We start from the raw sequence: 27,819 nt of genomic DNA, 5'->3' as shown, positions 1-27,819 counted from the left end.
TGTGTTCTCTATTAATATTTTATTTGTTTACAAAAGTTAACTGTTACAATAATTTTGAGTTTCAAAACGATCTTTGAAAAAGTTTCTCACTCCAAGACCAAGGCAGAAGTGATTTCAATCACTACAGCTCATCATTTGGCTGACTGCCATCTTCACAGTAATCTGCACAAAAAGAGGGAAAAAGAAACATCTGTCAGTTTTCTGCCATAAGTAGCTCATGTAGGCCAAAAATATCATTATAATTTGCCTTTTGAATAGAATCTGCCACAAGAGCTGAAGAGGTCTGCAGCTCCTCCTCAGGAGGCTCTCATGGTTATTACTCAGATTAACATTGCTCCTTGCAATATCAGTTTAGGTTAACAGCTGCACTACATTAAGCTATGCTATATTTTGTTATGGTACATTATGCTACACTAAACTAAGCTAAGGTCAATTTAGCCTGAGATTGACCACCGTTGAGTTTAAAAAGCTGCACTGAAATTTATAGTAAGGCTGTGAGTCAGGGACTGCATGTACACACTGCATTCCTTTTAGGCTACATTGATTAAAAAAAGGAAAGAAAATGAATTTGTAATGGGAATAAAATAATCAAATCATGAACTACTTTTTATGGAATCCCCATTATGGGGCCAGTGGGGTGAAAAGTTAGGATGATTCCAAGGGCCCCTGAAATAAATAGGGTTTTTTTGTTGCTGTTGTTTGTTTATTTATTTAGAACAGACAAAAGTAAAATCAAGAAAGAAGAAAAAGTTAAACAAATTATCATGTCCAAGTGACATATAATTTTATATTATCTGTTCGAAAAGGAGCAGGTAGAAGATACAAGATCTTATAATGTCCTGCCCATTTCATACTCATCAACTTATAATCAATTAAATGTCGAAACACCAAAAAAGACATGAATTATTTCCAACTTACATGATATTTAAATCTCACATTTTCATCTTTAGATGTACAATTACACCGTGTTCCAAATTATTATGCAAGTGATATTTTCTCAGATTTTCTTAAATGGTCAATGCAAATGATGGTCAATATAATTTTCATGACATGAACTATTACAGTATAAATAAAATTTTAGCTCCCCATGAGAACAGTATTTAAAAAAGAAAAAAAAACAACTCAAAATGCACTGTTCCAAATTATTATGCACAGCAAATTTTCTAAACATTTTATGGATTATAAAGAACTACAAATGGTCATTCTTTGAAGGTGCAGCATTAAGTGATCACATGTACTAAAATCAAAAGCTATTTCAATCAAAACAATCCTAACAGACTGCGTTACATGTTAACATAGAACCTTCTTTATATCACAGCACAATTCTTGATCCATTGAACTTGTGAGTTTCTGGATAGTTTCTGCTTGAATTTCTCTGCAGGATGTCAGAATATCTTCCCAGAGCTGCTGTTTTCATATGAACTGCATTCCATCCTCAGATCTTCTGCTTGAGGAAACTCCAAAGGTTCTCAATAGGGTTGAGGTCAGAGGAGGATGGTGACCACACCATGAGTTTCTCCCCTTTAAGTCAGTGACACAGTGGTATTCCTTACAGCATTCATTGTGATGCATGAAGATGATTTTGCTACTGAAGGTTTGGCTCTTCTTTTAGAACCATGACAGAAAGTGATCATTCAGAAAGTCCATATACTTTGCTGAGGTCATTTTCACACCTTCATGGACTATGAAGAGGCTGACCAGCTCTCTCTCTCTCTCTCCATGATTTCGGCCCAAAGCATGACTCCACCACCTCCTTGTTGACGTCACAGCTGTATTGGGACGTGGTGGCCGTCCACCACCAATCCACCACTGCGTCCATCTGGACCGTTCAGGGTTGCACAGCAGTCATCAGTGAACAAGTCTGTTTGAAAATTAATCTTCATGTATGGCTGGGCCCACTGCCACCGTTTCTGCTTGTGAGCACTGGTTAATAGTGGCCCAATAGTAGGTTCATGCACCACAAGCCTCTGGAGGATCCTCCACCTTCAGGTTCCAGAGGCTCCAGCAGCTTCAAATAACTGTTTGCTGCTTTGTAAGAACATTTTAACAGCTGCTCTCTTAATCCGATGAATGTGTCTAACAGAAACCTTCCTCATTATGTCTTTATCTGTACAAACCTATCTTTGTTCTGAATCAGCCACAAATCTCTTCACAGTACAATAACACTTCAGTTTTTGTTAAATATCGAATGTTTTCATACCTTGTCATACGGCACTAAACTATCTGATGATTTATGTCAGCAGAGATCCTTTCTCTTTCCCATATTGCTTGAAACTTGTGGCCTGCTTAATAATGTGGAACATCCTTCTTAAGTAGATTTCCTTTAATTGAGCTCACCAGATAAACTAATCAACCAGCTCTCTAAAATTAATTATAGTGATTCAAAGAGCCCTGACATACAATACAACTATAAATTTAATAGCACCACAAAATAAATTTATCTTTATGACACATAAATCCAATTTGCATAATAATTTGGAATACTGTGTATTTCAAGACTTTTTATATCATCAACAGCATTTATGGACTTCATCTTATAGAAGATATTTCCCAATAAGCTCCTTTTTAAACATTTTTTAAGATGGTTTATATTTGTAATTTTTTAAACTCCTCATTCAATCCTTTCCATACAGCTACTCCACACACCAATAAACAAAAACTCTTTTTGGTTGTTCTAATACATGGGTTTTTAAAATGCCTTTGTCCTCTTAAATTATAAACCCCCTTCCCTTCCGTCACAAAACATGTTTTGTATGTTGGGTAAAAGTTGATGATTTCTTACTTTAAGCATGAATTGTACAGCTTTAAATGTTACAAGGTCCCAGAATTTCAGTATATTTGATTTAAAAAAATAACAGGTTTGTGTGTTCCCAATATCCCACTTTATGTAGTATTCGGATTGATTTTTTTTTTTTTTTTTTTTGTATGATGTTTAACGGCTGTAAATTTGTTTTGTATGTATTCCCCCAAATTTCCACACAACATGTTAGATGTGGTACAATGAGTGTATTATACTAAATAAACAAAGATTTGTAGTCCAGCACAAATCTAATCCCCCTGAGAACAGCAACACTTTTGGCTAGTTTAGATTTTAATTGGCAGATCTTTGATTTAAAGCTAAATTTATCATCTGACGCCCAAAAATTTGATTTCATGGACTGGTTGTAAATTAACACTGCCAATAGCTATTTTAATTGCATTATTTTTCTTGTTTTTTTTTTTGTTTGTTTGTTTGCAGTTTCTGAATACCATGAATTTAGTTTTATCTAAATTTAGTGATAATTTATTGTTTTAGAACCAACATGGTAGTTTTTTCATTTCCGTATTTCCCCAAATCGCTGCATACATAACCTCTTCAGGTACAAGAGGCTAGTCACTCCAATGCTTGAATGAGACACCAATGACTTGTTATTTGAACAAACTGATTCACATGTGATTTTAATTGCATTTGTTATTTCATGGAGACACCATAGTTTCAAAATTGTGTTCTTTAGACATTAGCAGAAGGTCGACAATGTTTTTCAAACATTTGCAATGGAAACATAATAAAGAGGCAGCAGCCAATCACCAGCTAGTCTCACTCTAAGAAAAAAATACTTGAATTGTGGGATAATTCCTCCCTGGAAAGGACTGGTCCAAACTGATGATATAAAGGCCCTCATATCCAGTTGTTGAAAACGTCTACCCACAACAGTTCTTTTTCTGATTGGTTCACTTTGCCTGACTTCAGAAATACAAATACAGAGAAACATTTTTTGTTGTTGTTGTTGTTGTTGTTGTTTTATAGCAACTTAAAGATTTTACTTTTGGAGTGATAATTTTTGTAGAGTTGATTCTGTTTTTTGTGTGTGTTTTCTGTTATTTATTCTTTGTACTTTTAGAGGCACAAACAAATCCATAAAAGCTGCCATTTCATTAAAGAAAAGCCCAAAGAAAATACTGACGCTCTTGGTGTTAGTTTGTCATGACATTAAATCAAACAAAAGATTTACCATCTGCAACGCTGTTCCAAACAGGTTCCACTTCCCCTAAGGAGCAAGATGAAAACAGTGGCAGGAATAAAGAACAGATGAACTACCTGAGACTTGGCTGCATAACTTCTTCTGCACATCTCCCTCATCCTGGCCGAGCAAAGAGATGATGTCGTCCTCCAACTCCTCCACCAGCGTCTCACACTGACAAGAAAAACAGACACAGTGGGGAGATATGTCTAAGTTTGGGGGAGACACTGGGCTGAGTTAACTCAGCCATGCAAACACACACACGCACACACACACACCCAGTTTAACATGTCTTTATGCACAATGAAGAGTATGACAGTGCATGTTCCCCGTCTGTTTGCCAATCTGTTCAGGAGTTTTAGCATTTGGTAAAGATGTGGTCAGCCACCAGGACCATGTGAACACAGTTCTGGATCTGGCTCAAAGATTTTTCTAGGTTACAACAGAATCCTTTAGGCTAATCGAAACAGACGGTTGCCATGGTAAATAGAAGGCATGATGACCTAAATTTTCTCAGTTTTTCTGTGTTTGATGCCAACTTTGATAAAAATAATTAAATTTAGAAATGTTAAAAACTCAAATCCTAATAATCTTTGCACCACTATGTTAATGCCTCAACTCTAAAACGTTTGCATGTTATCCAATGGATCAGGAGACTGTTAGACAGCTCCATTCTCCAATGATGCAACTTCTATGGAGATTATAAATAAGGATATGCCTTTGGATACTTTTAACTGGAAATATATTATTAAAACCACAAATATATAAAACGTGAACAACAGAGCAGATTCTTGCTAAAAATGGAAAAATATTTGGACGACAGAGCAGGGGACGAGGTGGACGGTAGGAGACAGTACCCACACTCTGTCCCCTATCTTATATTTATGTAAATTTACAGCAAATTTGACTGCAAACATCAATCAAAATGTTCAAGACAAAAGTATAGCAGGTGATTTTCTAGTATTATTAAGCATGAGCTTAAAACTTTGTAAAACTTCTAAAAGAAGTTTTACAAAGCAACATGTCTCTATTAAACATGTCTCAAGTTTAATAGAGACATGTTGCAGCTGTTTAAATATTTTAGTCAACACTTGAAACAGAATCTGCTGAGCAGCAAGTCCATTCTATGCAAATAGAACAATCATTTATGTCACAACTATAGTGTGTTCAACAGTTCAGCAATGCTGTTGTGAACTTACAGCAAATTTCAGGTTATTGGATGCCTCAGGACCATCAAACTTGAAGTTTCCAAAGTCTGGGAAGTCTTCTGAGGATCCACTGACTCTTGGAGCGAATCTCCTGTACTGCTTGTGATGGGAGTTCGGGTCAACGTAGAGGGCATAGTCACTCATGCTGTCGCACACCCCGTCCAGGAGCTCACTGAGGTGTGTTTCTGAGCGAGCGAACGGGACCTAGCAACAAAAATAAACAAATAAAAATGGAGGATTACACTGAGAACTCATGAGCTGGCTGGCATCAGGGTGCAGCGTAGTAGCCAGGCCTGACCTTGTTCAGTAATATTTACATTCCTATTTGGTCAATGATGTGCAAACTGTTGAACTGACAATGACTCTGTGCAATCCGGTGGGTTTCATTCATTTTAAACAAATTGGAACAATAAACTGAACTTAATGCACTTTTTGATACCTAGAATAAATTTGAATGTATATTTTCATTAAAAAAAAACACAAAATATTTATCTTCCTTTTAGCTCTAATAGCCTTTATTTAACAATAAATGGACAGAAGGGAGGACAGAGAAGAGAAAGACATGCAAAAAAAAGTCACAAACTGGAAAACAAACCCAGGACAACAGCATCCAAGACTGATTTTGTTTTGATTTTTTTGTATAAAACTTTGTATATTCTTCTTTTACACTATGTTCAATAAAGGCAAAATCAACTCAACTCAATCCAGCACTCCGCAGTCTGAGATTTTGCAACGACAGATGCAGTTTGAGATTTTTACTGGTTCCAGATCTTACTTAAATGTATGACAGATATGACCCAAATTGAAAATATACTGGGGAGGAAAAATAACTATACTTCTAAACATGGTGTTTGGATGGACTCAAGCTACATTACAAAGTGCTGGCTTATGTTGAAGAACAAAAGCAGCCATATTGATGGTTGTCGTTAGAGTCTGAGCTGACCCAGAGTCAGCAGTATGACACTGCAGGGCTTTGGCAGGGTCATCGGTGTGACCTTTTGCTTCCGCTCTGTTTTATTAGTTGCATGGTAACAAACGTCACCCGGCAACTCTGACTTTTAACCTGCCTTCCCACCTCTCCACCACCTTCCCCTTCTTCTGCTGCTCTCTTGGAACAAAAAGGCAAGGCAGTGGTGTCTAGACAGGTCAATATAGGTGAGGTGGTCCAATCTAAGTGAAAGGGTGATGCACAGGAGGTGAAGGGGCCAGAACGGGGCATAGAAAATGGAGAGGAAGAGGGGGTTGGTCAGTGCTCTTCACCCCTCCAACCAGGTTAAAAAAATAAGGTTGATTGGGGGGAGATGATGGAGGCAGTAGAGCTCACCAGTAGAGCTCACCAGTAGCCAAGTGCAGGGTAAACTGCTCATCTCCTTAGGCCCCACATTGCTTCTGTTGGGTCTTTCCATCCTCTGGAGATTAAAGGAGGAAGGTTGTGGAGGTGGGAGTGAAGTAGAGTGAAGTGGGGGTGAAGGGGTGAGGGGAATGTAACAATATTCATAAATAACTAATTTGAGTTATTTTGTTTCTTTTCTGAATATTACTTTTATACTTGGGGGGCTTCAACTCCAAGCCTTCAGGGCTGCTGCCCTGCATTTTTAGACATGTTCCTGGTTCAACACACCTGAATTAAAGAGCTGGATCACCTCCTCAGTCAGCAGTCAACTTCTCCAGAGTCCAGCTGATGGCCTCATTATTTGACTCAGGTGTGTCGAAGCAGAGGCCTGAAGTTGAAGAGCCCTGATTTAGACCATAATCACTGATGTCTTCCATCTATCATGGACTTTCATCTGACTCCAGATAACACCATCTAATCATTTAGCAATAAGTGACTACAAAGTTCAGCATAGATGGGGATGAAGAAAGTCCAGCTCATGTCTAAAGATGAAACAGGCTGCAGAACAGGAGCAGTCTACCAGGAATGCTAAGTTGTTTCTCTAGCATTACTACATTTAGCAGCATATACATGCGGCAGATTGACAGCCACATGTATATCCGTACGGCTTCGAGGTGATTCTGGTCCACCATCCGGCGTCTCAGGGGGGGGAAGCAGTACAGCAACAACATTGTTTATAGTGGGGATGGTGTGCTGCTGACCTCAACTCAGGATGTTGTGGGCTCGTGGGCAGAATACTTCGAAGACCTCCTCAATCCCACCAACATGCCTTCCATTGTGGAAGCTGAGCCTGGGGACTCTGTGTTGGGCTCTCCAATCTCTGGGGTCGAGGTCACCGAGGTGGTCAAAAAGCTCCTCGGTGGCAGAGCCCCGGGGGGGGATGAGATCCGCCCGGAGTTCCTCAAGGCTCTGGATGTTGTAGGGTTGTGTTGGTTAACACGACTCTTCAATATCGCATGGACATCGGGGGCAGTTCCCCTGGATTGGCAGACTGGGGTGGTGGTCCCCCTGTTCAAAAAGGGGGACCGGAGGGTGTGCTCCAATTACAGGGGGGTCACACTCTTAAGCCTCCCTGGCAAGGTCTATTCGGGGGTTCTGGAGAGGAGGGTCCGTCGGATAGTTGAATCTCAGATTCAGGAAGAGCAGTGTGGTTTTCGTCCTGGTCGTGGAACACTGGACCAGCTCTACACCCTCAGCAGGGTCCTGGAGGGTGTATGGGAGTTTGCCCAACCAGTCTATATGTGTTTTGTGGACTTGGAGAAGGCGTTCGACCGTGTCCCTCAGGGAGCCCTGTGGGGGGTTCTCCGGGAGTATGGGGTACCGGGCTCCTTGATACGGGCTGTCAGGTCCCTGTATGACCGGTGTCAGAGTCTGGTCCGCACTACCGGCAGTAAGTCGGGCTCATTTCCGGTGAGAGTTGGACTCCGCCAGGGCTGCCCTTTGTCACCGATTCTGTTCATTACTTTTATGGACAGAATTTCTAGGCGCAGCCAGGGTGTTGAGGGGATCCGTTTTGGTGGCCTTAGGATTGCATCCCTGCTTTTTGCGGATGATGTGGTCCTATTGGCTTCATCGGGACGTGATCTGCAGCTCTCGCTGGAGCGGTTCGCAGCTGAGTGTGAAGCGGCTGGGATGGCGATCAGTGCCTCCAAATCAGAGGCCATGGTCTTGAGCCGGAAAAGGGTAGAGTGCCTTCTCCGGGTCAGGGGGGGGTGTCCTGCCTCAAGTGGAGGAGTTCAAGTATCTTGGGATCTTGTTCACGAATGGGGGAAGAAGGGAGCGGGAGATCGACAGGCGGATTGGAGCAGCATCTGCCATCAAGTGGGCGCTGTACCGGTCCGTCGTGGTGAAGAGAGAGCTGAGCCAAAAAGCAAAGCTCTCGATTTACCGGTCGATCTATTTTCCCACCCTCATCTATGGTCATGAGCTTTGGGTCATGACCGAAAGAACGAGATCGCGGATACAAGCGGCCGAAATGGGTTTTCTCCGTAGGATGTCTGGGCTCTCCCTTAGAGATAGGGTGAGAAGCTCAGTCATCCGGGAGGGACTCAGAGTAGAGCTGCTGCTCCTTCACGTTGAAAGGGGCCAGTTGAGGTGGCTCGGGCATCTGGTCAGGATTCCTCCTGGACGCCTCCCTGGTGAGGTGTTCTGGGAACGTCTCACCGGGAGGAGGCCCCGGGGAAGACCCAGGACACGCTGGCGGGACTATGTCTCTCGGGTGGCCTGGGAACACCTTGGGATTCCTCCGGAGGAGCTGGAAGAAGTGGCTGGGGAGAGGGAAGTCTGGGCCTCCCTTCTGAAGCTGCTACCCCCACAACCCGACCAGGATAAGCGGAAGAAGATAGATTGATGGATGGATGAGATTGACAGCGGTAATCCGCTCCTCCTGGCTCTGATTGGTTGGTTTTGGTCAGTCATGGTACATTTCTTCAGATGGCAATAGTAGCACTGGGAGGAGGTGGAGAAGCTCAATCTTTTCACTGATTATATGTCTGATGACATGGACTTTGGAAAGGACAAATATGTACAAAACAATTTTTGTAAAAGGCACATAGTGTAGCTTTAAAAATCCCCTTAAACTGTAGAGTAACACTGTTATCCTCATGCCCACCAGATGTGATTGTATAAGTGATTTTAGTTGTTTTAAGAGAAAATAATCTGCTGGGTTTCAAATGTCTTTTTTTACTACATTGTACAGAAAATTGCAAAAGATGCTTTCTTTGTTTTTTGTTTATTTAGGCTACCTGGACCGCTCAGTATTGTTTAAATCTATATTAAATATGGCTCATGTGGATATGAGCCATATTCACAAATTATGTAAAAGAAAACTGGAGGATCTCTTTTCTATAAGACTTTATAACTGTGTTATTATTGTATGTTTAGGATGGTGTACTTATCGCTTGACAGCAGGAATATAAAATGATCAGTATGCATTATTTTTTATCACAAGCTGACTTTTAGGAGCTAGTTAATTATTTTTTAAAACAGTTCAACATTGTCATGTTTTAAAACGTAGTCCTTGATAAAATTTCACCTTGTTGAATGTGAAATGTTCATAATCCTGCTTACACAACGCCCAGGTGGAGGTTGTGTTAGACTTCTAACAGCCCCTGGACTGGGAATTCAAGAACTCCATGGTGCCTCATATGTTGATTATTACTATATTTGGTGACGGCCTGCTTCTTGCTCTTCAGTATTTCTAAAATCTATACAGCTGCATTATTAATGTAACACAGTTGCTGTCCAATAAAACAGCTTCACATCTCTTCTTATCATTTAACACAGATAAACTTGAAATTATTTTAGTATTTTTTTTCTGCCATGGTACATGACATTTCTCATTACACATTTGGTTTTTGAAATGTCAACAATTCCACAAGCTCATCCAAGCTAAGCGACACAAAGACAAAAGAGGACCCTCCTTCCTACACTGGACAATAGAAGCATGTATGTCCATCTCAACCCGTGGGTTTAGGTCTCAGTCAATATCAAGCCATGTTACAAAATGGATTGGAATTAAAGCCCTTCCTCAGCAGCCAGAGCCCAGTGAAAGGGAGCCGTCAGTCACAGCGTTGTTTGAAGAATGGGGCAGGGTGTGACCGGTTTGGCCAGAGAATAGGCTTCTCAGGGATGCCATCCTCCATTCAATTCCCATTGGACAAGGAGCCATTGCTGAGCCACTGTGGGCAGGAACTTTTCAGTTTCATTGTCCTTACTGCTCTTATGGGCCAATGAAGACCCGTAAATTAATAATAAAATAATAATAATAATAATGTCATAAAAGCTAGACTGTAGGTGAAGAATAAAGAGATAGATTTTTAGCATATTCAAATTTAATACTCAAGTTATCTTTTGTCAAAAATAAAATTTGTGATCTTTAAGTGCGACAAAAAAGCAAGAACAGAAGAAATCTATAAGGGGGCAAAGACTTTCACAGCACTATGTATTATACAAGAGCATTAAATTGTGGCCTAGCATACCGCAATGATAGCAGGCTGAGAGAATGAGAAACAAATGAGCATCTGGTTTTAATTAGACTGGTGGAAAATTACTCCATAAAATATTGGCAGTGGGCATACAAAATGGTCAGCAAAATTATTCATACTTCTTGAACTTTTCCATATTTTGTCACATTACAACCATAAATATTTCATTGGAATTTATGTGGAAGACCAACAAGAAGTGGCCTACAATTGTGAAGTAGAAAGAAAATTATATTTGACTTAAAACATTTTTTACAAATAAAAACTGAAAAGTGCGGTGTGCAAAAGTATTCACCCCCCTTTCCTCTGAGTGCAACCAGTTTCCTTCAGAAGCTTCCTGATGTCTGCTAATGACTGAACAGAGTCCACCTGTGTGTAATCTAGTCTCAGTAGAAATCCAGCTGCTCTGTGACGCCTCAGTTCAGAGAATATTGGGGAGCAAACAGCATCACAAAGTCCAAGGAACAGAGCAGACAAGTCCGGGAGAAAGCTGTGGAGACGTTCAAAGCAGTCTTAGGTTGTAAAAAGAACAAGGAGAGCTCTGATCAGAGATGCAGCCAAGAGGCCCATGGTGACTCTGGACCAAAGGCAGAGATCCACAGCTCAGAGGAGGAATCTGTCCACAGGACAACTGTTAGTCATTCATAGGCCTGTCACAATAACAAATTTTGCTGAGCAATTAATTGTTGTGAAATATTATTGTGATAAACGATAATATTGTTTGAAGAACTTTGTACACTAATTTAATGGAAATGACATCATAATATGTGATTTCCTGCCAAAGATAGATAGACTTTATTTTCAAAAGAACATTTAACACTGGAACTGATAAAATAAACTAAACAAAAAATAAAAATAAAATGGATTCTCAGTCTCCATTAACAAAAATTCACTTGAATAAAAACACAAAAGTGTAAATAAATACTGCATTCAACCAAAAGAGTGCAGATTATGAAGTCTGTATACTATATTGGCCTTCAGTAATTATTAGATTTAAATAGAGAAGATGGAACATCGACTACCTGATGCAATAGTTCACACTACACGATTTTTGCCCCAAATTTCCCCTTATGACAATCTTAGAACGTTGATAGTTCTCTAAGATTGTCGCTTGGGGCAGGTAGATCATCCTGTAGTGTGTGTGTGTGTGTGTGTGCGTGTGTGTGTGTGGTGTGTTACGGTAGATCGTTGTGGCGCTCTGATCTAAATCAGGGGTTTTCCCCACTGGGAGCTTAACGCAGCCTGTTGAATGTGACAGGCAGCCAATCAGAAAGCCGGATTCTCCTCCATCCTTTCTGAGGGGAAATTACAGAGGGGAATCCCAAACAGCTGACACGGAGCAACCCGAAGTCCAGCGGACATTGGAGATTATATGTGGAAACAACATTAATGTTTATAAAACATTTTATGCAAAGAACATAGAAATGAGGAGGGGAGGAGTTGGAGTGAAATTGCTTCCAGTTGATGAACCCGGTAACTTTTCAGCTGTTCTTCATTGACGTGACATAAATAGGTTCTAATGATTTTCATTCAGTCAGGACGTTACACTGACACTAGAGCCACATGCACTGCAGGTAGATTGTAGTAAAGCATTGATTAATGTCTGGTTTTAAAATGACTTCACTGGACTTGTAGCCATTATTTTCTGCCCATTGTTGGACACCACACAGCATGATGGAATCGTTATACCTAGGATTTCTGTCGGCTAATGTTTGGTCTCTCAGGTTTTGAAAATGGGCCGACAATAAGATGGTGTAGTGTGAACTGGACATTACACTGAGGAAATGAGGAAGGGAGGGTCAGTGGAGAGCAGCGGAGTTGAGCCTTTTTTCATTCAGTGTCATCAACAGAAAGAGAAAAAGGCCAGAAGAGACAGTTGATAATTAAAGTGACGTCAATACCCGTAGTTTGAATTTATTGTATGATTAATTGATTTATTGTTTATCAGGACAGGCCTACTCATGTATGATTTTCAACATCACAATCGGATCAGGACACTCTTACTTTACATCAGGCCAAAACTTGCAAAACTTAGCAAGAAAACTGATTGGACACCTGGACATTTCAAAATAGCACGCAAAAGTTAAAATACAAAATAAGTTACATTACTAGCCTGTGTTTGAAGGGACATAACAAATAGCAACACCATGTCAAATTCCAACTCTCTAGGCCCTAATATTATGTGTCACTGCCTCAGCCTGCCATTGTGCATTTCCTCATTCTCAATGCATGACTTCCCACTAGTAACTATGAGATCAACTCACTGCTCCATCTAAGTTCAATGTCTTTGGATGCCTTAAATGTGCCATTGTTACAGAAGGCAGGTTTTACTTTTGTGCCACAGAGCAGCTCCATGCCCCCAGGAAGTCCTACTGTGAGGAGGCCAAAGAGCAGACTTAAAACCTGAAAATCCTCCACACTGAAGGCATCTACACTGTGACAACCCATCCTCTCCAATTCACTCTAGGTCAAAAGCTGCTGAAAAGAAGGGAGAGCAGAGGGCATGGGATCAAGGTTTGACTGTTTCTGTGGCTAAGAGACATTTGAATGGCCAAACAATGCAACAGGTGGAGGGTAGTGCCATCTCTGAGCTGAGGAGGAGCTCATCTTTGACATCATCGGCTGAAGTCTAAGGAAAAACTTATCTGGACCCTAGCCCTAATCAAGTTCTTCCAAACTGCTAAAGGAGTTACCAGAGATTCCAATAACTTTTCAGAAAAATTTGGTATAAACTGTTGCTATAGAATAATAAAGCTTCACCAAAACATGAGAAATGTTTATTCTCGTCAATGTAAAAGAGTAAAAGAGAGAAATCAGAAATGGTATAGATATTGTCTAAGTTTTGACCGTTTCTTCAAAGTGACCAAATCTGCAGTTTGTGGATAAGATAAGGTATGATAAAATACAATAAGAGTTTATTGATCCCCTAAGGGGGGGAATTTTGTTTATTCCAGCATAGTACACAATAAAAATTAAAGTAAAAAAAATAAATAAAGTAATAAGAGTAAACCTACAACAATAATAAATAACAATGAGCAGTCTTAAGAACACACACATATCGCTCAGTATATTGCTAAATATATATTCAACATTTAAAACACACAGCAAAAGAGACTATGTATTATGAAGTCTGATAACTTCTGGCAGAAAGGACTTGCTGTGGTGTTGTAGTAATCTTTGGCTATGTCTGCTCCTTAGGCTGTTCACCATGCTGTAGAGGAGATGAAATAATTGATAATTCTTCAGCATTCTGTCTCTTTCAACCTTTCTTGTCAGTTTGTTGAGTCATTTTGAGTCTTTCACCTTCATTGCAGCATCCCAACACAACACTGCATTGAAGATGGAATTAGCCACTGATGACTGATAGAACATGAACAGCATCTTACTGCAAATGTTAAAAGACCTGAGCTTCATGAGATGAGAGATGTGTCACTGTTTGAGAGCAACAGTTATAAAAGTATCTTAAGATTAAAAATAAATCCCAAAATATTTTTAAAACACCTTTTACACCAGGAGCATACAACAACTAGGATCTTAGATTTAAGTGGGATAACAATCCAAACTTGTAGGGGGGAAATACAAAAATGTTTTGTCCTATGGCTAAGATAAATAGCAGTGAGTCTACCACAGTTGTGGTGAGCATAAAATTTAAATGATCACAAAATTCTTTCATCAACAGCTCTTTTTTATCTCAGCAGTACAGAACCTCTACTAATCTCTCCATGTTGGGTTACAATAACTTCTCTCTTTAAAAAGATGCTATGTTCATTCCACCATGCTTGGCTTCAGCTGGGTTTCATATTTTCTGTGTCTGGGTCAAATGAAGGAGAGAGTATTTAACTGCAGCTACTACCCAATTTCTAGACATATTTTAACATTATTTCCATTTGCAACATGGAAATGATGGATTATAGTTTGAAGTGACCTTTTCAACTCAGGGTTTCCCCCAGAAAACTTGCTAACCCGGTGGTCAGGGCACCGAGGTGGTCCACCAGCGATCCATTGTGTTTTTGTATTAAAGCATGTTAAGTTGACAGGAGAAGTCAGAATATTACTGGGTAATTACAGGAAAACAGCGCCAGTGAAACTATTTAAACCCACAACAAGTCTTAAAAAAAAACTAATTAAAAACACAATTAAAATGAATATCAATTATTTGCACTTCTGTTTAATCCAAATTAAGTCAGTGGCTCCATCAGGCCCCCAGGCCTTCAGAGGCCCATAAATGCTAATATTTTAACACAAACCATACATAAATGTAACATTTGTTTGAGATTATCAATGCTGCTAAATATGATTTAGCATACATAAAGTAAAAGATTTTAAATTGTTTAACATTAACGTACTTGTCAAAGCAAACAAAAAGCTCTAACTTTCACACACAATGACCAAGTAGCACCAAACTTGGTATGAGATATGTTGTCATATTCTGACATCATACAAGCCCCACCCCCTCAGAAGAGGAAATCACTTTTTTCTTGGAAAACTCAAGTCTCTGGCCTCTTGGGCTAATCAAGGTGGTTTTTTGTCATTCCACATATTTCAGATCAAAGCCACCATTTTGTCTCTGTTACACACTGTATGCTGTATCTGAGCAAACTCCTCCTACAGCTTTTGAGATGCAGGCTTCACAATCATTCAGCACTGTCTTGAAACATTGAAGATCAAAAGTTACCAAAATTGTTTCCCTACATTAAAACATGCAAGCATGTTTTGTTATAAATCTTTTTAAATTCCACCTTTCTTTCTCTGGACACCTTTATGTTACCAGCCCTAAACCCCAAGACCTTGGGGTTTGTAACACATGGATAACAGATGTTTGCCAGACACGTCCACAAAAAAGGTACATTTTTACGACTGTAGACTTGATGACACACAGACTTGGACAGGAAACTGCATGACACTAAACTGTGTTCACATCAATCTATTTTTTATGCACCAGACAGACAGCTCAATCAGTCACTAGGACACATAGTGTGATTACCACTCTCTGTGTAGATTTGACAGGTATGCAGTGGTTGCCTCGGTAAAGAAGAAACAAAGTTAGGCGCCCAACTAGCCCACCAAACCTGTCCTGATACATTTTTTCAGCCATGTCACCCAGCCTTAATTCAAATAATATTTAACTCTTTTTAAAAGGTATAACTAGCCAAGAATTAATTAAACATCTTCTTGAGTTCTCAACCACCCAAATAAAATGTACTTTCAGAAATACATTTCCTTTTTGAAATTCGGTGTATAAATGGCAGTCTTGATCTCAATACTTCAGGATCCTAAACACTGCCACGTTTAGAAGCTCTCAAGGACATCAATTGCAGGATAAAATATCTTTTTAGCCTCATGTCCAGTCATAATCAGGACCGTCAGCAAAGCCTTGAGAGCAGTGAAATGTGTTAAATATGTATGAAAAGTCAGATTCCTGTTACAACAAAGAGGTTTAAATGTACAGTATTCAACAAACGCTCTACCTTTTTGTCTGTCATGGTCCCATCAGGGTTGAGTCTAAAGCTCCCTACATTAATGGTCATCTTTGGGTCCACCTGACTGATCGAGTAGTTCAGCTCATCCACAATCGCCTTACAAGCTGGGGGGGGAAAAGAACAGGAAGACAGAATTACAGTTTTAACTAATGGCAATTAACAAGAAAAAAAAGAATCTCTCTTATTTGGACTAATATCTTGTTTTAAATTTCTAAGAATATTTTGCGCAGAGCTAGGTCATGTTTTTTTTTAAATTAATTATAAAAGACTGCTGGTGAGAGAATCAGCCATTCAATCCAGGTGTGTTGGAGAATAACACCTGGAAACAGGGCTGAGAGCTACCTTTCTGGAACTTTTAGATGTATCACAATGCACATCAATCAAAGAAAGCAATTCTCTCATCAGCAGTCATTCCGCTCATATGTTGCAGAGGCCTGCCTCAGACATTCAGTTTAATTCAGGTGCATTGGGGTTAGGGATCCATCTACATGTGGCAGGATGGTCCCCCTCAAGGACTGGACTTGGGCAGCCTTGATTTAAAAGTTACAGGAAGAAAAACAGCTTTTTAAAACTGGGCATCACTCTTGTAGAAGATCTATATACAACAGTGATGCAGTGCATCTTTTAGATGTGTCCTTGGCCCAACACACCTAAATCAAGTGGCTGAATCACCACATCAGTATTAGCCCAGCTGATATACTGATTATTTGACTGACATTTATTGTTTCAGAGACGCATCTAAATTTGCAGGACACCAGTCCCCAAGGTGTGGAGTTACAGACCCCAGATCTACATCTTTCTACAAACACCGAAAGATCTAAATTTCCTCAAGAAGTACAGCCTGCTTTGTCGCATTTTGTAGACAGCTTCAACTGTTGGACCTCCAGTTTGGTTTGTTGTCCAGGTGAACACTGAAGTATTTACAAGGTAAATGTTAAGGTTTGCGGTGTGATGGTTGGACTACGACAGCTTATGTGGCGTCACAGTTTTGGCGTGAACGGTAGGAATGAACGAGAGAGAGAGAGAGAGAGTGATTCTTGAGATAATCGTAAAAATATTCTATAGAATATTCGATTGCTAAAATATTCTTTTACAACAGCCCTAGTAACAAGTCTTCCACAGTGATTGAAACTTTTCTGGGGTGGGAAAAAAATGGAAGATGTGATTTAGAATCCCACATAGCTGGTTTGTACAGGCCTGTAGGACTGGCTGACATAATGTGGAATTTGTTCCTGTTCCCTGAGCTGCCTCTTCCTCTGACCCCTGGAGACAGGAAAGTGGGTCGGGAAAAAATAGGAGCACCACCATCACATGATTTTGTTCAATAATGTGATAAAGCCGAAAAAGCATCCGTGACAAAGGTAAATGAAATATTTCAGGTGTGACAGAAAAGGTTGGTGGGCAAGGAGGTGGGAGATCTGTTAGGGGATCTGGGCCAGGAGAGGAGAGCACACAGTCTGTTTCAAAACTTGACCTGTTAAAGAGTGTTCAGTTCATTGGCTTTATTGATCTGGTCACACTTCTGCTTGAAACCTATGACCACCAGAGATGGCATAGTTACTTTGAAAAAGTAACTATAATCAGATTATTGATTATTCCTTGAAAAAGTAGCTTAGTTAGATTACTTACTACTTGATTTGGAAAGTAACTAAGTTACATTAAAAGTAACTTTTTAGTTACTTTCAGCAGCTGCTGACAACAACGCCCCACCTCCTGTGATGATTACATTGATCTTTGCCAATACTTAATTACAAGTTATTTTATAATAGTATCAACAATGTATCTCCACTAATATGGTTGAACTAAAGGGGAGATTGTTAAACGGTTACAACAATACAAAAAAAAACCTTTAGTCGTTTGTGAACGTTTTTGTGTGTTTCTATTGTCTGAAAACTAGAAATAGGATTTTATGGTCCATCATCCAGGTTCTGCATTAGGCCCTGCTTGCTGTCAGAGAGCAGCGTACAGCGCTCCTCCTGCCGCTCCACAACTCAGTGCAGTTCACAAACCCTGCACAGATTTGTGACATTTATCTTATTACTAATTATTTTAATGCCATTTAGTTGCACAACTCTACGGACACGTTCATTCGTGGCTGTTTTCACGTTTATTGCGCAGTTTTGTGGAGCGCAAAACGAAGCTCGACGTAATTCACAGGTAATATATTCACTTGACATTAACAAAGACACAGCAGGACGGATCATCCAGGAAATGATGGACAGGGAGAGTCAGATTAAAACTAACTGGATGTCAGATAAATTCTGGGGTTTATGTCTGTTTATTTCCAAGCCCAAAAACCGCAACCCACACTCATTAAATCTGCAAGTGACTTTACAAAAAAGAAAAAAAACAAGCCCAAAGCTGCTTATAATAATCGGACCTGGCGAGCGAAACTCAAACTAGTTCCTGTTTTTCCTGCAACAAAATACGCATCTCCCTCTTCCTTCCATTGTTTATGTTTCTGTCGCTGCTGATACTGTCGCATAGAAACGGCGGTCACTCCCGAAAACAGGTAGAGGAAATAAAATAAAATTACAAAAGAAAATAGTAATGCACAGTAAATTTGATAAGTAACTGTACTTGAAATAGCAACCCATTAGATTACTTGTTACTGAAAAAAGTGGTCTCACATTGCTGTCTCTAATCTTGACAATAGGAGGCTGTTGTATACTCCTCAATAATTCATTGCAACCTTCCCGCAAGGCTGTTTTTAAAAAGTTTTTCTTCAGGTTACTGGCAATCCAGAGATTGTTTCTTGGAAAATACCTTACTATAAAGTTGGAAATTGTGCTGTTTACACAAACATAATAGTGTAAACGCATAGTGAGTGTGTAACTTACAGTCAATTACACACTCAGTCATAACCTCCTACCTCTTTGATGCCAATACCTGATGCAGGTTTTAATTGCCAACATGTTAAATCTCACAGAAAGTAGTGGGGGAGGGGTGCATTGCGTTATTGCTTCTTACCAGAACAGTAGAGGACTTTGTCCCTCTTGCTTTGGCTGCAGCTGATGAAGGTAGACAGCACCATCACATACATATGAAATATCCACGATCCCATAGTGATGCCCTGGCATTACAAAACATGATTAGAGAAAAGGACATGTGTAGGGCTTCAAATTGATTGCGGAGATGCTGGTCTTAGTTTCCGACCATTGAATTAGTAAAGCAGAGGTAACAATTGAATCAGACACTGCAGGGAACTGATCAGAGGAACAACAGAAATAGCACAAAAAAAAGACAAAAATAAACTGCTGGGACAAAGTAATGTTCAAAACAGAATATCTCAGTTCAATATTCTGTTTGAAAAAATAGTTCTGCTAGTTTAAATAATGCATTTCAATACATTAGTTACAATTAGTTCCGGCATATTTTTGATGAGTCCGGTCTCCAGCACAGCTGGTTCATATGATTGCATTACCTACTTTGCATTTCATTTAACCCAGGTGTGCAGCAGCAGGTAAACACCTAAAACAAGCAAACATAAGTAAACAAGCAGTTATCTATTTAAAAAAAATAGTAGTATCTGATTTACACATATAGAACCTACAGAAAGACTAGTTTAAAAGACTATATTTTCTTTGTTGTCGTTTTATTAAAAAAATTTCCAGTCAACTTCATTTTTTTTTTTTCCCTCCGAAGAGTTTTTGCGGCGCTACCGGCTTGTATTTTTGTGACGGTAGGCAGACAGGAAGGAGGGTGAGGAGAGGGGGAAGACATGCGGCAAGGGTCGTCGGGGCCGGGAGTCGAACCCGCGATGTCCGCGTCGAGGACTAGGGCCTCCAAATGTGGGGCATGTTAAACCCCTGCGCCACCACAGCACGCCCCAACTTCACTTTTTATTTTTACACAAAAACGCAGTATGGGAACAAGTGGACAGGCAAAATCCCTGAAAAATACTATGCAAAGAGTCATTACAGATTTTGGATTTTTCTCAACATAGAATTGAATGAAGATCATGTTGACATTTCTAGCTAATAATTGGATTTCATTATGTAGTAGCGTTTCAAAGTGTGGAAATGTATAAACTGGAATCTTAGTCAAATGTTCATATTTAACAAAACCAATGAACAGTAAAACTACTTAAATTACTGATATGATTTAGACCAGAGGTCACCAACCTTTTAGAGACTGGGAGCTTCTTCACAGGTCCAGAGCAACATGAAGGGCTACTTGTTTGATACAGAGATCAATTTTCTTGGCTCAGCTTTTATAACAATAGTATATATAAGTATTTATATAATTACATGCTGCCTGATCATATTAATGTTATGGACTACTGACAACAGTTATCAGTAATGGTTTACCATGGCAGATATGGTTAATTGATATTATGTGATCAGACGTTCTTAGTTCACAGAGTTTACGTTTGATTCCCTTTTGGAGCTTTTCTGTCTGATTCTAAATTACCCTCAAGAGACTGAGAGTCTGGATTGTTGCAGTAACACTTGCAGCTGCACACGCTGTACGCACTGAGATTTTCCTTTAAATAAAAAAAAGAAAAGTCATTGTTTTATTATCTAACCCTCTTTACTATTAGCAAAAATGTGGAGAAAAAATATCTTTTGTGTCAAAAGATATTGTACACACAGCTGTGTACGGTCTGTGAGGCGTGAAGTGGGGCACTTCAAAGCCGAAATGTTATTGGTCAGTTTGCTTTTGTTTATTTCATGGATTGGCATTTTTTTAAAAATGAATGAGTGGAGTTTGAACCTCCCGTAGTTCTAAGATCCCGCCTGAACTTTTTACAGTGTGCGGTTCTGGCGGGTCGCCTGTTTATAAGGGTTTTTTTATGGTTTCGCGAACTGAACAGCTGACGGGTCACCCGCTGGCTGACACCAGCAGATGTCGAAAAAAAAAAGGTCTGACAGGTCAGAGGGTAGCACAAAACTATCACTGCACCTGACCTGCAGGAGCACAACCTCCTCCCCAATGCGCAAAAATCAGCACAAACCTAAACCACAAGACTTTTTTCTTTTATCAGACGATGCTAAATAATAAAGACATGGAAGCAAAACCTACCTGTGTGGTTCATGGAAAGAGGAGAGTGTTGATCGCAGGTTCAGGTGGTGTCAGACGTCCAGAGGACGAGAAGGTGAAGCAACATATTTGCTTCATTTCTACTCTACTTTGGATAGATTAAATTCGACTAGATTAAATTGTTTATCACGCAGTCTTAGCACAACGCTCAGGAAGAGCAGCCGACAGGTGACCCATCAGCTCTCCAGTTCGGGAAACTTCAAAGAAGTTCATAAACCGACGACCCGTCAGAACCGCAAACGGGAAAAAGATCTGCTGGGATCCAAACCGCTCTTAGAACTACGAGAGGTTCAAACTCCTGTCATTCATTTTTATCTTACAGAAAAAGCCCCAAGCTGGCAAATAAAAGTAAACTGACCAAAGAGATTTAGGCTTTGGGTGCCCTTTGACCCCAGAGACTCATACAGATGTATGCTTCGTACAAGATGGGTTTTTTCTCCACAATTTTGTAAATTATTCTTTTCTTTTTTTACTTAACTTAATCTCAAGGTTCACAGAGTATGTACAGCTATACAGCCGTACAGCTGCAGGCGCTGCTGCCCTCCGATAAAATCCTGTAGGTGTCTGCGCATTACATTATTCTTACAAAAATGCTGTATGTTAAACATGACTTAAAAGGAATTTAACTTTGGACTTTAATGCCTTGAAATCAGCCTCTGTCTCTTTAAGAAGCTCTTGCTCTTTCCAACACTCACCTTCAGTATGTCATCACAACATTCCTCTTTCAAGGGTTTAACAAATTTGTTCCAGTATTTCACTGAGTAGTTTGTATAATGAGCTCAGCAGATGCACAGTTCCACCAGTGCAGACTAGCAGCTAATTGCTGCCGCTGGTCTGAAGGAGCTAAGTGTACTGATTTATCTATCACCCAATACCTTGGTGGCCGTTTTAATAACATGTGACTGGTCTAAACATAATAATGTTTATGTGGAAAGGTGAAGACATGAACCCAAACAACAAACAACATCCGCATACCTGTTGAATATGCGAGATCACAGACTATTAATTAAATTATTTGGAGTAAAATTTTATCCATGAAGAAAAAGACAGATTATTTATCTCGAAACTTTATCCTTGGGGAAAACAAGTTTCCTCAGTTTAGGAAGTAAACTCCTCCCATTCCGCTTCGTCATGCTTCTCCCCGGGTTATCCCCCTTCTGATTGGTAAGGAATGCGCCTCCTGACTCAGGTGTTTCCTTGGACTCATCCATCCATCCATCCATTTTCTGATCACCCTTGTCCCTTGTGGGGTTTGGAGGGTTGCTAGTGCCAATCTCTAGCTACGTTCCGGGCGAGAGGCGGGGTACACTCTGGACAGGTCGCCAGTCTGTCGCAGTCCTTGGACTCATTTCTAGACTTAATCTTTTTATTATTTCCGCACTCTGCACTGTAAAATGGTTTTTTTTGTTATTATTTGTTTGTTTGTTTTTTGGCAAATAAACACTGAATTATTCTTACACGCTTATTCTGTAAATTCCTTTATTTTGAGACTTGTACAGGTTTTAAGCTGGGAACTTTAGCTGAAGTGAACTAAAAATGAGATCCCTTGTGGTGAAATCGGGTTGCTTCAAAAGCGTAGTATAAGCCGAACTCTAGGATGCTTTAACTCAAACTGTAAAATATTGTACTATTGCGTGGCAGGTGGAAAAAGCGTTGCTGATGCAAAATATTCATCTAAATGACCTGGTTTCTTTGCGGAGCTCGGCGCAGTATTAGATATGGCTGCTCTTACCTGACCAGAGAACCAACCAGCAGCTTCCAGGGGTCGGGCTGTAACTCCGACTCACAACACAAACGGTCCCGGTTTCAGTTTCTACTGTCAGCCCTCCTGTACTGCTTCCATGAACTTAAGTTACACGTTAGGCTCTGGAGAACTCACACTAGCATAAAGTGTTTAATGTTCTGGTGATGTTTTTCATTTCAAAGTAAAGTTTCTCTAGCCTAAATTATCTCTTTCGGGCATGGCACTACGTATTCTTCACGCATACACAACAGAATAATTATAAGTACTTAAGAATATTTGCATTACAGTACTCCCATGAGTTCTATTTTCATTTTAAATGCGAAATGGGCTTTTATTTTGACCTCACTTCCGTTCTTATTTTATCGCATGTATTCCAAATTGACTTCTGGCATTTATGTACGTGCCACACTGTAGAGAAGCCACGTTCAGCCGAGCATCCAATCATATTTCAGAGTTTGATCAACGAGTCTATTTTCATAATTCATTTATTTCAGGATCTGTTTTTCTTTTTCACAATAAATAGGAACAGTACCAAAGCTTTTAATATCTTTAGTGCTGCTTCCTTTGCAGATCGTTTTGTTTATAATATTTGGATGATTTGCTAGAGTCTAAGTTTTATTAGATGACGGTCTTCAAGTGTATGGAAATACAACATCTTACGGAAAATAAGCCACATGCTGTCATGTCCCTTGTTTTCAATTTAGACATAAGTAATTAAGAACTATATATATATATATATATATATATATATATATATATATATATATATATATATATATATATATATATATATATATATATATATATATATATATATATATATACATTACATGAATGCCCTAAAAACAAATATTGTCTGTCTGACATACTGTGATTGCTGTGCTACAATGGGACTATATGGAAGAGTAGTGACAAGTGATAGATTTTGTCATTTCAGACTCATGGTGACATTTCCATTATCAACATTCAACACCAGAGTTGTACATGGCCAGTTGCATGACTGTTTGTCCAACAGTTCTTATGTTGGCCTCACAGGTCAAACCAAATCTGCATTGCTGTGGTGGTTTCTGACATGGGCAACCGCCCAGGGTGACATCTTGTAAGGGACAGCATAAGTGCCCCACTCGCTCTCAGAGCGCCCCACCCTCACCGCCGGTGTCAAATCCCCCAACTCCTCTTACAACTGGAAGATCTAAATGTCAACAGATCCTCATACATCATTACACCAACACACACTCTACCTCCCCAGCCCACAACTTCAGTCCCAGCCTGAATTTGTGCAGCTTTCACATTAGAAGTTGGCGAGACAAATTTTGAAAAGTGCAGTGAACAAAAAAATTCAGATTTATAATATTGTGCATACGCATGTGGCTGCGCACTTTTCCTTTACACATTCCAATTTGGGTGAAATATAACGCAGCTACTGGCATCGTGTGGACCGCCCTGTCACCTCCCATAAATATAAATCAGCATAAAAACTAATCGGTGGTAAAAAATCTGGCACAAAAAACTGATGTATTGTATCCTCAGCTACCAAGACATAAAGGGATTTAAACCCAAGGGGGGGAAAATTAGCATTAAAGTAAGGGTTTCAACCAAATGGTATAGAGAGCAACACACAAGAAAAGACTTAATAGAGACAATTTCATAACCCAAAATATACAGAAAACACAACCTGACATGTTAGTAAAAATGGGATGGGGAGGTAGACATGAAGCAACGGGAAAATAGAGCTTTTCTAACATTATTATCTTGTTTTCACAGGTGACATTTAATGGAATTTTTCTTTTATGTCTTATCATGGCTGTATCAGAAAGAGAACAGTACCAAAGCTTTTAATATCTTTAGTGCTGCTTCCTTTGCAGATCGTTTTGTTTATAATATTTGGATGATTTGCTACTTACATTTTTTTTTCTACAGGGCTTTATTTTGGAAAGCCCTGTAGAAAAAGGTGCTTCACCTACACCAGTGCTGGTGTAGGTGAAGCATTATGACGGGGTTGTTTCACCCCCCAACAACACACTTTCACAGCATGACTGCTTTAAAGCATGTGTGACAGGGGTCTCCTCTAGTGGGCAAATCTCCAAAAGCACCAATTCAAGGTGTCATGTGGCGTCACTGGCTGAGTAAATCAATCCTGACAATCAGTTGCAAGGCTTTAATTTAGGTTCTCTGATGTTTAAGTAGACTGCCATTTTGTCTGCAGAAGACTTTTATTGATTGTTGCTTCATTACATTTTTACGCTAAATGCAGTGTTTAACAGATACTCAGAATAGTGCAGTAAAAGCAAAGCAATATGTAAAACTTGAACACTATGTTTTATGTTCCATGTAATGTTGAAGTTTCCTGAGGCCTCATTTATGAAGTGTGCGTACGCACAAAAAATGTGTGGCACCATATTTTTACTCCATTCAGTGTTATTTAACTCGAGGAGCAACAAACCCAATGTTTTTTCCTACTTTTTCTTTTTTAAAGAAGGAGTCGTGCATCAGTAGTGCTGGTGTAGGTGGAGCTGCTGACAGGTTGAGGTATGCCAGCTTTGTGAATGCTCCATCATGAACAGAAAGCATCTCCAGTCTGCAAATGTGCAACTTATATGCACAAAAGTGTCTAATAAATGTAGTGGCACGTCGGCCTGGTTCAACACATGATTCTTCCACTTGGAATTCCATATCCTCATTTCTCCACAAAGGACTCTCTGACACATTGGCTGTTTTTAAATCCCGGCTGAACACTTTGTTGCTCAAACAAGCATTTCTGCTTGGATTAATCAACACTATCTTATTTCCATTTTTTAATTTTGATTTTATTTTTCCTGTAAAATTTATTATTATTGTTATTTTTTGTGAAGTGACCTTAAAGATGCCTTTTTAAGCATTTTTTTTCCCGCCAGGGGGTCTTTTGTGGGCTCTAGTCTCCCTTATATGACAGTAGGCTGACAGGAAGGGAGAAGACATGCGGCAAATGTCGGCCGGGTCGGTGAATCGAGCCCACGACCACCGCGTCGAGGACTGAAGGCCTCCAAATGTGGGTCGCGCTATCCCCTACGCCACCACAGCACGCCCCAGAAAGATGTCTTTTTAAAGATATCAGGCATGTTCAGCGGACGGGGCGGTGGAGGGGCCTTGAGCCCCTGCCCCTTTTAAACTGATGCCCCAAGTGCCCTTTTTTTAGGTTCTTTTTTGTTCATATTTTTTTTATCCATGTGTCAGGAGTCCTGCTTGTGCCCCTCAACAATAGTATTTATGTAAAAATAATAATTTAGCAAAATAGGTTAGTATGGCTGCCATCAGTCTAAAAATGAGGATTCTTAGTGCCTCTGTTGTTAAGACACCGGGCCCATATTAAGGAGGGCAGAGGGCCGGGGGGTGATGACAAAGGAATGCGAAAAGCAGCCCTGCTGTGGAGGACACTCCTGCAAAAGATTCTGTAAACTCACAATCAATTAAAATCAGAAGACATGAGGCAGTACTTATGCTCAACAAATGTTTTTTTTTCTTCCAAACTTTGTTTATTTGGTTTTTAACAGGAATTGCATAGCCATACATTTACAATGTGATACATATAAAACAAACCATGCAATTCCCTTAAGTTATAAAAACAGAACAAAAAACACAACAAAACGACCTCCAATCACTCCCAGGCAATAAGAAAAAGTCATAAGAAAAAGGACACACACACAAAAAAAATGTTTTGAAATAAATAAAAATTGAGATGCATTCTCCCACACCTAAAAAAAAGGACAGTTTGTGCCCAGGAAAAGTAAATATGGAACAATAAGAAAAGGAAAATCCAAGAAAAAGGACACAGGATGAGCAGACAAATACATACACGAAGGACTAGACTGGGACAGAATGGAAATTAACTTGACCAACCAATCGTAGTAATGGCTGCCAGATTTCTGCAAATTTGTCAGAGGGACCCCGTAGTGACATCCTAATTTTTTCAAGTTTCAGAAAATAAACAATATCCCTCAACCAAAGTATGAAGGAAGGAGGTTGTGGTGATTTCCATTTAAGAAGAATTATTCTCCTTGCAATAATGGTCATAAAGGACAAAGAATTTTCTTGGGAAGAGGACAAAGGAGATGGTCCCGAAAACACCCCAAACAAAACACTCTGGGGGTTCGGATAAATTTTTCTGCCAACCACGTGTGATATAACGACAAATATCTCTGTCCAAAAACTCTTCAGCTGGGGGCACAACCAAAACATGTGTATAAGGTATGCAGGAGACTGTTGGCACCTATCACAAACTGGGGAAACCGTGCTATAAAATTTAGACAGACGAGCCTTGGTATAATAAACGCGGTGCACAAGCTTGCATTGAATAAGACAGTGCCTAGCACATATAGAAGACTTATGTACCCGTATTAAGATACGTGACCAAAGCTCGTCAGGGATAGCCTTTCCTATAACCTCCTCCCAGAGGGCCTTGATTGAGCCTAAAGACTCAGCGCGGATTGAAGCTATGCGGGTATAAAGAATTGAAATAGATCCTTTCAGCCTAGGAATGGGCAAAAGCAAGGAGTCAAAGTCAGAGTCCTCAGGCAGCCTAGGAAAAGTGGGAAAATTACTATGAACAAAGCTACGCACCTGTAAAAATCGGAAAAAATCTTGAGATGGAAGAGTAAATTTGGCAGAGAATTGTTGAAAGGTAGCAAAGACACCATCAATAAATAAATCCCTAAAGTTTTGTCTGTGAGAGAGGGAGAAAGGACATGATTGTTTGCGATAGGAGCATATGGAGAAAGGAGTTGTAGACCAAAATAACGCCAAATCTTAAGAGAGGTTTTAACTACGCTATTCTTTGTGTAAGCAACAGTCGAAGATTTAATTGGTGAATACAATAGAGCTGCGAGAGACACAGGTTTTGCTGAATTCGTCTCCATTACAAGCCAGTCAGGAGAGGATGGGCCACACCGAAGCCAGGCTGTCAAAACCCCAATATTGGAAGCCCAATAGTA

General features: G+C 39.8%; 1 protein-coding gene across 1 annotated transcript; it reads right to left on the bottom strand.

The window, feature by feature from the left end:
* cnpy1 (canopy FGF signaling regulator 1) lies at window positions 1-22,990 on the bottom strand. Its single transcript, XM_044133393.1, has 6 exons — window positions 22,841-22,990; window positions 19,036-19,138; window positions 16,054-16,169; window positions 5,201-5,413; window positions 4,079-4,175; window positions 1-162 (listed from the first exon to the last, which is right to left on the bottom strand). Exons 2-6 carry the CDS (start codon window positions 19,127-19,129, stop codon window positions 122-124), a joined length of 561 nt encoding a protein of 186 aa, XP_043989328.1. The 5' UTR covers window positions 19,130-19,138; window positions 22,841-22,990; the 3' UTR covers window positions 1-121.
* Window positions 22,991-27,819: the final 4,829 nt, after the last annotated feature.

This window comes from Gambusia affinis, linkage group LG12 (assembly GCF_019740435.1).
Source record: "Gambusia affinis linkage group LG12, SWU_Gaff_1.0, whole genome shotgun sequence".
In the NCBI taxonomy this organism is placed as follows: Eukaryota; Metazoa; Chordata; class Actinopteri; order Cyprinodontiformes; family Poeciliidae; genus Gambusia; species Gambusia affinis.
This window is presented reverse-complemented; position numbering and strand designations above follow the sequence as displayed.

Bases quoted from the DNA above. Each gene is read 5' to 3' on its own strand.
- cnpy1 (XM_044133393.1), bottom strand. From the start codon at position 19,129: ATGGGATCGTGGATATTTCATATGTATGTGATGGTGCTGTCTACCTTC. The intron at 16,170-19,035 runs GTAAGAAGCAAT...TTCCCCCCCCAG, and splicing joins CAAAGTCCTCTACTGTTCTG to CTTGTAAGGCGATTGTGGAT. The intron at 4,176-5,200 runs GTAAGTTCACAA...TTTTCTTGTCAG, and splicing joins CCAATAACCTGAAATTTGCT to TGTGAGACGCTGGTGGAGGA.